General features: G+C 37.8%; 1 protein-coding gene across 3 annotated transcripts in view; it reads right to left on the bottom strand.

Annotated features, from left to right (window-relative positions):
• Positions 1-13,246, bottom strand: part of adgrl2a (adhesion G protein-coupled receptor L2a) — a 158,781-nt gene that overhangs the window by 130,507 nt on the left and 15,028 nt on the right. For all 3 annotated transcript variants that reach the window (XM_063013317.1, XM_063013318.1, XM_063013319.1), the window contains exon 2: positions 6,087-6,277. In XM_063013317.1, coding sequence (XP_062869387.1) covers positions 6,087-6,189 — 103 coding nt within the window. In that variant the 5' untranslated portion in view covers positions 6,190-6,277. The remainder of the gene's footprint in view (positions 1-6,086; positions 6,278-13,246) is intronic.

Here is a 13,246-nt window from a genome sequence, read left to right as displayed (position 1 = left end):
CATAACATTATGACCACTCTTAATATTGTGTTGGTCCCCCTTATGCTGCCCCATACGCAACAATCTGTAATGCACTGTGTATTCTGACACCTTTCTATCAGAACCAGCATTAACTTCTTCAGCAGTCTGAGCTACAGTAGCTCGTCTGTTGGATCGGACCACACGGGCCAGCCTTCGCTCCCCACGTGCATTAACGAGTCTTGGCCGGCCATGACCCTGTCGCCGGTTTACCACTGTTCCTTCCTTGGAGCACTTTTGATAGATACTGACCACTGCAGACCGGGAACACCACACAAGAGCTGCAGTTTTGGAGATGCTCTGACCCAGTCGTTTAGTCATCACAATTTGGCCCTTATCAAACTCGCTCAAATCCATTTTTCCTGCTTCTAACACATCAACTTTGAGGATACAATGTTCACTTGCTGCTTAATATATCTCACCCACTAACAGGTGCCATGATGAAGAGATAATCAGTGTTCTTCACTTCACTGGTCAGTGCTCATAATGTTGTGCCTGGTCGGTGTATGTGTAAATAAATCATTACATATAACCACAGCCATTGTAATCCTGTTTCTTACTGATTCCTTTTCACCCTCAAAGTAATTTTCTACTACTGCTGTAAAATAGTTTAAATGAATCTATTAATATAAATAATCATATCTACTTTTATCTTTAGTGAAATGTCTGTATCTAAATCCACTAAGACCAAACATCCGCTGTTGGACAAGATGCCAAAGCCATAAAAGACAAATTACTCTTGGCTAGGCTGTGAAAGTTTCAGCCAGTTTCCATTAATACCCATTTGTTTCTATAACCATAAACCTGTTTGGCCTGAGCTTTCCAGCTCTGTCTGCAAGTCCCTATTCAGCACAACCTCAAAATAGACAAACCATTAATACAGACCGAATCAATACCGGGTATCATCCTAGACTCATGTGGGATCCAGTCTCAGACATTCCAAGTTATAAGTAGCAAGTGTTGGGTCTGATTTTTGCTTTTTGCATGACAAACACAAACCAAAAGCAAGTTGTGATGGACCTTAATCCATTAAGCCCCCCAGCCACACACACGCGCACACACACTTACACCCTTACGGTAAATCCTAACGAGGATTTGAGGTGTTCTGCTGGGTGGGGAATGCAAAGGCAGTCACACCATGAGGCAGCCTGCTTTCTGTCCTATTGTGCTCTTATCAGCCTTATCAAGAAAGAGTGACTGTTGATGAAAGACCTGAGCTGCATCAAGGACTGATGGCGTATTGACCTGGCAGCAGCTTAGCACTATGGGAAGGCAGATTCCCAGGACTGATACAAAGATCACTGTGTCGCCTGGTGGGGGAAAAAAACAACAAAAAGAAAACTAAAAGCCACCAAAAAAGGAAAGAAAGAAAGACTTATAGATCTTGTTTACTGTGAATGAAAGAACAAAAGGACTGCGTTTAGAGTGTGTGTTAATAAAGACGAGTTCTGTCTGGCTAACGATCAGACAGTGCAGGAGTGCAGACAATTCAGTGAACTTCATTAAGGCCTTTAGTTCATTAAGTTAAAGTTTGGGCAGACTGGTCTGAGAAGGAGGGCTTCCCAAAAACACTGAAATGAGGAGTTGATGTATTTCATTACTAAACCATTTTACGGTATGTCAATGGTACAAGGCGTTTAGGTTGTAGACTTGCCCGCACACGTTCAGCTTCACTGAAACGATTTGTTTTCACAGTCGTGCCCAAATTGCAACTTGACTCCCTCGGGCAATGGTCTAAAACAAATCTACTAAATATGTAGTGGGAGGCAAAGCGCTAGGTAGTAAAAAATCTACCCAGAGCTAAAGGTTATCATTGCTTTGGGGCTCTAGGAAGAATATATCCTTGTTACATTAAAAACCCTGGGGAATGACAAAAGCATATGACATGGTGACATTGTATTTGGCAGCATTCTTTTTCACTCATCCTTTTATATTTGCCTGCCACCTGAGGAGAGGCATGTGCAGCCCTGTCAGCCCTAGCAGTGACACCAATCTGAGGAAGATCCGCACTAATTCAGACTGTGCACGCATTCACATACGGGAAAATCCAGCACAGACAGAGATGAGTTGTGGGAGGAATAGAATACGCTACTATACTCTGACACGTTACCATTAATCATCACATATTGTTTCTGGATGTGGAAAGACAAACACCTTCTCTGTGTCAGAGAAGAGGTACAAGTCTATATCACATCTAGTTAGTAGGGGTGCATGATCTGAATTAAGCAAAATCAAACAATTTTTGTTTAAAAATGCAATGGGAAAATATAATAAGCCTTAAGGTTTGAGTTTAGATAATATGACAATTTGAGTCGGGTAAGTGCACTCTTTAAACAGGATTCAAATACTGCTGCTACGTCTGTACATTAAATATTTTAAGATATTTTAGGAAGCAGAATTATGCAGGATGACTTACTGTACTTCTACATTTAATGTTAATGTAATAGGCAAGTATTTTTCTGTTACCAAAAAAAATACTTGTTAAAAATGATGTTTTTAATGTTGCAACTAATATAAAGGTCTTAAAATGTCCATGTGTATTTTACGTGTTCTTTAAAACTATTAATAAAAATCAACCATTACAAATAAGCCATTAACAGTTCTGACTATAAAGATATTAGATTAAACAAAAACAAACTAACATTTTTAAATAATTACCCTTATTTCTTTTTAAGTTATTTCTTATTATTATTATTTATTATTTATTGTTACAATTAGTATTATTTATAATTGTTATTATTATTATTTATAATTGTTATTATTATTTATTATTGTTATTATTATCATTTATTGTTACTAATATTATTATTATTATTATTATTTATTGGTAATATTATTATTATTGTTTATAATTATTGTTATTTATTGTTACTATTAGTATTATTATTATTATTTATTGGTAATATTATTATTATTATTTATAATTATTATTATTTATTGTTACTATTAGTATTATTATTATTATTTATTGGTAATATTATTATTATTATTTATAATTATTATTATTTATTGTTACTATTATTGTTATTATTATCCGATAAAATGCAATGAGACTTGGCCAACAAACCAAACCCAGACCCCCTCACCCCCGCTACTCAAGCGTCCGAGCTCAGCCCAATTGGCCTGATGATGGTCCTTATCTCCAACCCTGTAGGACATAGAGACAAAATTTTTCTCCCCTTATTATTTCTCTCATGCCTTCCAAAAAAGCCTAAAGAACTACATATATAGTAGCACAGCCTGCTTCCACCAGGGGTCCAAAATTGGGACCCACTCCGGAATAAAAACGATGACAGATGACACATGAATCATCTGCACCTCCATGCCCCCTCTGACAGCCATAACTGTGAAAGCAAAAGGCAATGGCTGTGCTTACAATAGCCTACTACATACAACTCGCATATTGATGGTGCCCCAAATCAGTCTGCAATATATAGTATGCAAACAAAACAATTTTTCCAGTACGCAAAAGATACCTAGATGACGTATTACAAAATTTCCAGTACTTGATCAGAGCTATACCAATGAAGTGGGAGGAACATTCATGCGTTCGTGTGCTCATGTAGTATGATTTGCTTTTGTTGCATACTCGATTCTACACTGCATGCTACTACGGGACCAGAATGCAGTAAACAGTATAATAATTAAGCTTAAAAATATATAAGTGTAATTATTTAATAAATGTAAGCTTGTTTTTGTTTAATACAATTTCTTTATAGTCAGACTTGTTAATGGCTTATTTGTTATGGTTAATTTTTATTAATAGTTTTAAAGAACACGTAAAATACACAAGCACATTTTAATACCTTTTTATTAGTTGCAACATAAAAAACATCGTTCTATAACAAGTAGTTCTGTAAAAAAAAAATTTAGTAACAGAAAAATACCTGCCTATTTAATTAACATTAAGTGTAGAGGTACAGTCAGTGCTGTTTGCAGTATACAGTATGTAGCAGGCAATTTCAAACACAGTTAATGAATCCGTAACCAAGCCATGCTGCCAATCTCCACTCGTTCTAGTCAGTAAGACTTCCACTACCTACTACTGCAAGTATTACTTCTGTGTTAAATGCCTTATATGGAAACTACTGATGATATGTGCTTTATCAAAAACACAAAAAATACACTGCACACCTTTATTGTTGGAGTGATAAATCATTAACTGCTGTTATTATTCCCAATATGAAAACAGCCGTCTTTTCAGGAAGAGATATGATGCTGAAACAAGGTGAAAATCTTTCCTTGAAAAAAAAAAAAATTCCATGAATACAAATGAATTATATCCAAGTATACAGATAGCAGTCAGCCCTAGAAAATTAAATAAGAAAGATGAGATGCAAAGTTTCTCCGGATATACTGGGGAGGGGGAAAGAAAACCCTGAAGCAATTAATCTTTCAAAGCTTCTGCAAAAACAAAAAAAAAACTTCCAGCCATTTATGGCTATGGCAGTAACCCATTTAATTCAATTATAAAATACATTAAAAAGATATTACGGCCAGGGCGGAGTGTAATGAAGCATGTTTACTTGAGGATAGTGCTTATAATGAACAGTTGTAAGGTTTAGCCTTTTACTAAGAGCAGGACATCTGAACTACGACAACACGAGTCGTCTCAAACACGATAGTCTCGGAAGTTCCATCTCATTTCTGAATTCATTACAAAAGTCTAAGCCAAACATATTTAATGATAATGAATTTATAGGATAGGATGTAGATTTGTAAACATTTGAAATAATGCTAAACACTACTTCACACTACACGAACTGAAAGAATTGGGAGTTGCTGTTAGTGCGAGCGCTACATGACTCGATCCTTGTGATCGGTCTTCTGATGATTGGGTAGTGCAGTCTACATGATCGATGAGGGTCTTACACTGTGCATTTTATCAATAGCAGACACAGAGCTCTACATCACAATATCTCACTGTCTCTCAGAAATAGATAAGTGAATATGTGACTGCCTATATGGTGCAGAAACTAGTGAGAAAGTAATAAAGCAGAGAATTCGGTGGAGTTGGAGAGACTCGGGGAGGATGTTGGCTGGCTGTTTTTTTTTCTTCCAATCAAATTCGAGAAGTCAAACTACTGACTTCACCTGACTTCACTGAATGCATATTATAATTTAGTATTAAACATTAGCACTTACACTTACTGAGCATTTTATTGGGTACATTTATTGTGTGTGTCACATGTGTTTCCCCTATTACTATAGTTTAGCCATTTTATTTACACTTTAGTGCGTCTAACTGCCCGATTGCGTCATGCTTCCTCTCCAATAATGCCAACCCCCACTCTGATTGAGGAGAACGAAGCTAACCCACGCCCCCTCCGACACGTAGGCGGCAGCCGTATGCATCTTGTCACCTACACTTGACGAGTGCATGTGTGTATCAGCACTGTGTACGGAGAGACACACCCTGATCAGCGCACTGTTTCCTCGTCTCTGTGCAGGCGCCATCAATCAGCCAGCAGAGGTCCCCCTATCCGGCTTAATATCCCACCCCTATATGATCAACAGGCCAGTGGTTGTTCATGTGGCTGCTCGGCCCAGGCGGCAGGCAGAGCTGAGACTCGATACGATGTATTCGAGATCCCAGCTCTGGTGTTCTAGCGTGTGTTTTACCGCTGCGCCACCTAAACAACTTTTATTGAGTGTTTTAATTGTAATTAGCTGTTGGTAATTACTTGGCATTATGAAACTCATTATAGTACACGCATGTATATATGTATATTTCATCTGATCTCTAATCATTTCCAAGATGTCTGAAATTTTAAATGCTTGGACGACTGTCGAATGGAAAAATCCATGTTGATCTAGAGGCACTTAGATCAACTTGGCTTGGGCACTCCCCCAAAAATCTGGCCTAGTGTGCATTCTGTGCGCTCGGCATTAATGATCGGTCCATTAATGAGTCGTCGGCGTTCTCAATAATAGCATGAACGAATCTATACCCACGACCCGAGTTTAAATAATCTCAGATGTGAGTCGCAGGCTAACATAATCGGTCTTTGATGATCCTGTGGATCCCTTTAACCACCGATCTATGATATTATCTAGTATGCTCTTACCTTCGGTGCACTGTATAGCGGCCAAAGCAAACATCAGGCACCAGGGGCTTGAGAGACTCCACACTGAGCAGGCCATTGTGCTCGGCTTGGATACCCTCCTCATGTTTGCTCGGAAATCTCCGCAGTCACAACAGTCCGTGCAAACTCCTTCCAAGGACGCTCATTTTCAGGGTCCGCACCTGAAAAAGCACCTATGAATAGAGAGAAATGCTTTAGATGGCTTTTCCAAAATATTCTTTATTGGAAGAAAAAAAACCTAATGCCCTAATCTGACCCCAAACCACTTCATTCATATATTGGTTTTCTTTTTAACTTGAACTGAAAAGAACCACGAGCTAAAATAAGACATTTTATCCTTCTGGTGAAAATTCCATTAACTGAAAGTAAGTTGTTTCACTGAGGGTGTCTCATATTGTAGGAATTCCATCTCCCCCACTCCACCCCTTAAATACACACACACACACACACACACACACACACATACACAGATGCCTTTTTCAAATGCAGCTTAAACATGCAGATAATTACAGTCAAGCAAATAAGACCTAAGGGTTTTTCTTAGGTGATGTTGGGACCTTCTGATTACTAGTACGGTACCTTTCGTACGGATTCTTTTCACTGTTCGTTCATCCTCCTGTTCGTGCCGGTGCACTTTTCTCTTGCTACATGACAGACAATATGCTAAAAATATAAACAGGTTCTAGCTGTCGGAGGCTCTGAGGCTACTCGAGCATGTCTCTGTCATTTGATAACTGTTTTTCTCCGTGTGCATGTTTACACCTCCTTTGTGCCCGGGTGCTCACCCCTCGCAGGGGAGTGCAGTCACTCCAGTAACAAGTCACCTAGGACCCCATTAAAAGCATGTATACCCCTCTCTTAGGATGCTATATATACAACTCTCAGGTATAAAGTATATCAAGTCTGCAAAAAAAAAGGCACACATTGTATCTTCAGTTCTCAGATAAACAAGATACTGAGAGCTTTTTGTAGCACACCTTTGTTTCTGTATTCTGAAAAAAAACCTTATTTTATAATCATATTTTATTTTTAACATGTTCTACATTACACAAAAGACTCTAAAAGCACAGTGGCATAGCTGTGCAGCATGTTACCAGCGAGGAAAATAAATAGATCACCCAGGAGGGCCGATCCCGTACGTAGGCAGATGGGTGTTGGGCTAAATTGACGACAACAGCTCGCCACTTTCATATCTTTGTGTCATGCTGAGAGTGGTTAACATGCTGATCAGTCTGAGGCACCGACGGCGCACACTAGGGCGGTCTGTCTGACTCCCGCTTTCCTCATTAAATGTGCCCAAGTCTCTTTTCTCAGCTGGAGGCCTTATCTTGCTAAGCTGTGGTGAAGCCCGCCGATCAACACCTGTTAAGTGCTTCGCGAAACTGGCGCTGATCGAACCCCGGTCGAAGCTATATGGGACGCCTGTGCTACTGGCGTTGAACATGTTGTCAAAAACACACCAAATAATTTAGGCTATTGTTCACATGCGAAGGTGAGAATGCGCATTTTTTATACGAGTAGTGCAAACTTAGGACGCTTCGGATGTAAAATGACAGCTTGCACCATGTTGTGTTGACTACGTATGAAACTAATGCAAGCAGATGTTTAAATGTTTTGAAAGATGGAAAGCCAGAGGGGTACCGACCCAGAGGCTGCAAACAGCTGTGCACGTCATGCAGCTGTGCTTTAACACCAGAAGAAGCACAAGACATCGTCAGACTGGTAAAAGAAGAGGGAAAATTCAAAAGCACATTTGTTGCTTCTGTACAAAAGAGGGGCACGGGGAAAGAAGGGAGGAATTAAACCCGAACGTTGAAAGGACAGTTTGAAATGTTAATGTCTCAATGGGGGAAACAAGGCACAGATGTGAAAGAATGCAGTGTTCTTTTGACCGGGACCTCCTCGTTTTCTCTCCTGGGCAAGTGTGGGCCACCAGAGAATAAAGGAAGAGGCAGGCCATTCAGGGCAATGAGGCCTGCAATAATGGGTTAAAACATAGGAGTGAGGGGTGACACAGATGGGTGGTAGAAGGCATTACAATGCATGATTGACAGCTTGCAAGTCTTGCTTGACCTTTGAATTAACTCTCTAGCATTGAATAAACTAAAAGAATGATGCATTAAACTATGTACCTTAAAATAGACACACACCTAATAATACAGTGTGGATAGGGACTAATTAATTGTATCAGGTATAGCTTCTGATGAGTATAATAACCTGCAGCTACACCAGCTCTACACAGATAATACTGGAACACCTTGTATTAAAATATAAAGGAAATGTGTGGAATGCAGAAATATAAAGCCTTTATATAAAGTAGTCTCACTTTTAAAATACATTTAGTGCAAAATACATGCAGATCCAACATTTATTAATTAACACTAGTGAAAAGAAGCCTCATAATGTATGCTACCTGAGTCAGTTTTAACTACAACAGACTTTAAAGACTATGCTTTGCTATTAACTGTCTAATGATGAACCATCTTTTCAACTGAACTGGTTCCATACATTCTGACCAATCTAATAAACCTTCAGACAAAGCACACAACAGATATATTTATGTATATATCTATATATGGTTGGTTGATCAAAGGTTAATCAAAGAATAGCATAAATCTAAGGAGCTTTTACTCTTGAAAGATATGTTTGAAATGAGACAAAATCAGACTGTTTTTCATTTGTACTGGCGAGATATTGGGTCAGTGATCAGATGACATTAATGTCCCACTGAGCCAGATATCGGAGAACAAAATCAATCAGTGACCTCGCATGGGCCATCTGATGTAGCTCAACACATGGTGGTATAACTAACGCTCCTTCAGACTGCTGCTAGACTAAAGACGGTTCATTAGCAAAAAACTGTTTTATACGGCTAGAAAGAGAGAACATGTGTGTCATGAATACTTATTATCAGGGATGTAACGATGCATCACAAGACAGTTAAAAATCGGTGCACATGTGCCACGATTCGAATCGGTTATTAATTTAAGATGAATCGATATTCACTGTAAACAGCATTTACATTTTCAGCATTTAGCAAACGCTTTTATCCAAAGCGACTTACAGTACTGTGACAGTATACAGTCTGAACAATCGAGAGTTAAGGGCCTTGCTCAGGGGCCCAGCAGTGCCAACCTGGTAGTGGCCGGGCTTGAACCAGTGACCTTTTGATTACAAGTCCGGTACCTAAACCGCTAGGCTACAAATGCCCTAGGCACTGGGCAGCAGAGGGCACTGGTGCTATTCACCTCGCCCGGTTGACGGCACTTCACAAAGTTGCCAGGTAGGGGATTTTCCAGCCAAATTTATTTATGTGAGGATACTTTATTTGTATTATTCATTTATTTATTTAATGTGGGATTTTTATTTTTTTTATTTCATTTGTTTTTTTACACATTAAGCATTATTTGGCATTGTTTGTACCTACCTCAGAAATAAAAGGGCATTTATTAATTAGATAAATAAAAGATAAGCAGAAATACAGTATTTTTATTTTTTTTTAAAGAGAAATAATAAAAGGAAACTTTGTCATAATTTGACTTCAATGTAATTTTGTTTAAAAAAATCAGGAAAAAATCGTATCAACCCAGCATCGTGAATCATATCGCATCGTTACACCCCTACTTATTATATGTCATTGTATTAAGTTCAATCTGTTAAATGTTAAATGACATCAAAATAGTTTAAACATTAAGAATCATTTTATAATTTTAATGATGACTAATGTAGTGTTGCTTTATATATATATATGACATGCTAATTATCTTATCCTTTATATCCTTTAGTGTTTTACTTAATGGATCTTGCTGCAAATATATCAATTTTACCACCCACTCCATTGATTGAATATAGCAATCCCTTCTGGTTGAAAAGTAATGGGACAGAACGGCCTGATGGATTCCAGACATAAAATCATCTGCAGTATATCATGAAAATGCAAAAGTGCTGACCTTTTTTTATAGTAGTGTTATTGTATCTACAATGTTTACAGTTAAAGTACATTACTAGGTGGGTTAGGACACGTAATAAGAAATATAACATTTTACATGTAAGAAAGTAATCTTCCAACTTCATTTGGCTAAGCCTCACATACAGATGGTAATACTCATACACTCTTTCAACTCCCCAAATGTTTTCTATTTTTCTCATAAATCTGGAAACAGTGCATATGGCTAGTTTTACAGCTCAAGAAAACTCTATACATATATAATATGCAATAAAAAGAAAAATCTGTGATTTATTAATCATTTAGAATATTTATTTAGCCAAGAAAAATTGTTCAATGGTTTTACTGATCAACTAGGAACACAATAATAATTTGATGCCTGTAACATTTAGGGTTTTATATATACCCCATTTACACACTCCCTGGCCAACACATTCTTAAACTGAAATGTGTAAATGTCTTTTTTCATTAACTGATAACATCAAATTCCTCCTTTCAGGCTTGAGATAAGAAGGTTTTTGCCACAGCTATTTAACCGTGGTTTTGCTAAGCGTGCCATAGCTCTGTCATTAATGGGTTGACATTAATACAGAGAGATAAATAAGACGGTTAGAAAAATCAAGAGGGCCACCATCTTACACTGATAATACTGGTCAATCAACATGAAAGACGTCCTTGACTTGCATTGACACTCTACATTAATGATACACACAGAAATATACAGGCTGCTCATACCTCAACAAAAAAGAGACTGTGTATTAAGGGAGTGAAAATTCCACACAACTGTAACTTTTAGCAAATAATAAGAGCTCATAAAATATCCCAAATCAAGTGTAGAGAAATCTGCAGCTGGCATGCTGTTCTTTTTGAAACTCATCTACTCAATTTCAACACGATGCATCAATTTTTAACTCGCTCTAAAGCAATGGAAATGCTGTTCCTGTCAAAATCTTGCAAATGCATGGCTAGAAATGAGTGTGAACACGAGTCTCTGTGTGTGTGTGTGTGTGTGTGTGTGTGTGTGTGTGTTTAGATTCAGTCTTATTTGTCATTTGTTTTTTTCTCTGTCCTGATACGTTTGTATTACCTCTGCAGTATTACACTTAATCCTCTTCCCCAGTCATTTCAGCTTATTGAATTATGTTAAAAATCACCAACTCAAGCTACAAATACACAGAAACCCAGATTCCATGGCAGAATTTTAAGGCTAAGGTGGTGGGTGGCTTTGGGAGTAAGGTTTTGGTATGTTTGCAGGATAAAACTGGTTGATGAGTGAAATAAAATAGTAGTAATGTTATTAATGAATTACAATGAAATGTGTTTTCTAACTCTGTGGGGGTACTTTAAGGATAATAACTAAGTAAGCTTACTGTTAATTGGCATCTCAACTTGCAAGACAATTTTAATAGATAATAATAATAATAATTAGAGATGTACCGATCAGGGTTTTTGGAACCGATTCCGATCTCCGATCTGTGTGTGTGTGTGTGTGTGTGTGTGTGTGTGTGTGCGCCTTTAGAGGAGACGCTTTGTTCACAGTATTGCTATTAGTGATTCATTGATTCATGAGTTGATTCGTTTTATGAGAAGCGTAAATTTCTCTTCTCAGTTATCTCTCTGTGTTTACTGTTATTAATTAAATGTCGTGGTTTTAAATAAACACCAGCTACTACAGAACATTTTGTGTGACTCTCTTACATTAAAAAGCTTCATTAAACTGTTATTACCACAGATCTGTAACCGAGTCAGACTCAGTCCGTCTAAGGAGCTAAAAGTTTTCTGATCCTTAAAGTTCAGCAGATGATCCTGAACTAACGAATTTGGTAATGAATAAACTTTTGCCTCTGATTGGCTCTGTAACGTTTTCTGTTCTCATCTAAATCACAAGTAAGAACCGCTTACGATTTACCAAAGTGAACCAGGAGTTTATATAACGTGCTGATAGAATCGACTCAGATGTGACCGGGTTGAATGATCTTTTTAAAGTAAATATTACAATCAGCAAAATTACATCGTATGTATGATGCACAACGTTAATGATGTTATTTTAGGTCATGAAGAGCTTTCACTGTGGTTTCTGTACGATGGTTGATGAATGGTGATGCGATGGTTGGCGCTTCGTAGCTCAAAGTCTGGATCAATCCACTGAGCTGTTAACTTAACGTGGTCTTTATATATCACACGATCGGATCGGCTACTTTTAGGAAATATCGGCCGATCGCCGATAGCATATTTTGATTAAAAATCGGCCGATACCGATTCGTAGCCGATCGATCGTCCCATCTCTAATAATAATAATAATAAGGAATGTAAAAAAAAATTATTTTACCAGCCTTAAATTTTACAATCCTGACAACGTACCTGGCCCATACTCACAAGCCTCAATTCTGCATGTGTGATATATACATATCTAAAACACATTAAGTGAGCAAAGTATGGATGTTTTAAAATTAATTGCTCCAGTGGGCAGACACGTAATGCCTTTCAGAACGCCACAGACAAGAATGAGTACTTGTCCAGGAGCAAAGCCTTCGCTGTCCCTCTATTAAGCATCAAATAATCAATTATTCACCATCATCGTAAGGCATTATTCAACAGCATGATTAATTTTTTACGATGGCAGGAGGCAACACAAAACATAAAAAGGAGAGATTTAATGACTTAAAAAAACACTCTGGTCTGTGCTCGTCTAAAAAAAACTATCAAATAAAATAGCCATTTAGAGAATATTTTTTAATGAAATTTTGGTTCTTGTAGGTAAAATTCAGGCAAGTCTCTTTTAGAACTAAAAGTTTGTGTGTCAATTGAAAAATAAATAAAGTTTTGTATTTAAAAGTCATTGCTCAAACAAGTCGAACACATTTTTCCTAGACATCATGAGTGCATTTTTCACTTCTAAACAAAGATCTTGTGCTGTCTCTGTGTAAGACGGAGAGCGTGCACTAGACAGCAAATCATTTAAAAATCTGCAGACAAAGGCAGAGGGTGTAGTCTGCTCCCTGAGAGAAATCAGCTGTCAGGTCTAAATCTCTCCTGACAACACAACCAGCATTTAATGCCGCTTGCTAAATCTGTCGGTACCGTATTGACCTTTTTCAAAAGCTCCCGCAAAACTCAGACACCATTAACTCTTGGGTTCAAACTCAGAAATGCCTCTGGATGCTAAGAAAACACGGCTAGTAAACTGTTTTACTGA

This window comes from Trichomycterus rosablanca, chromosome 17, assembly GCF_030014385.1.
Source record: "Trichomycterus rosablanca isolate fTriRos1 chromosome 17, fTriRos1.hap1, whole genome shotgun sequence".
Taxonomy (NCBI): Eukaryota; Metazoa; Chordata; class Actinopteri; order Siluriformes; family Trichomycteridae; genus Trichomycterus; species Trichomycterus rosablanca.
Note: the sequence above shows the minus strand (reverse complement) of the source record. Positions and strands in the feature narration are given on the sequence as shown.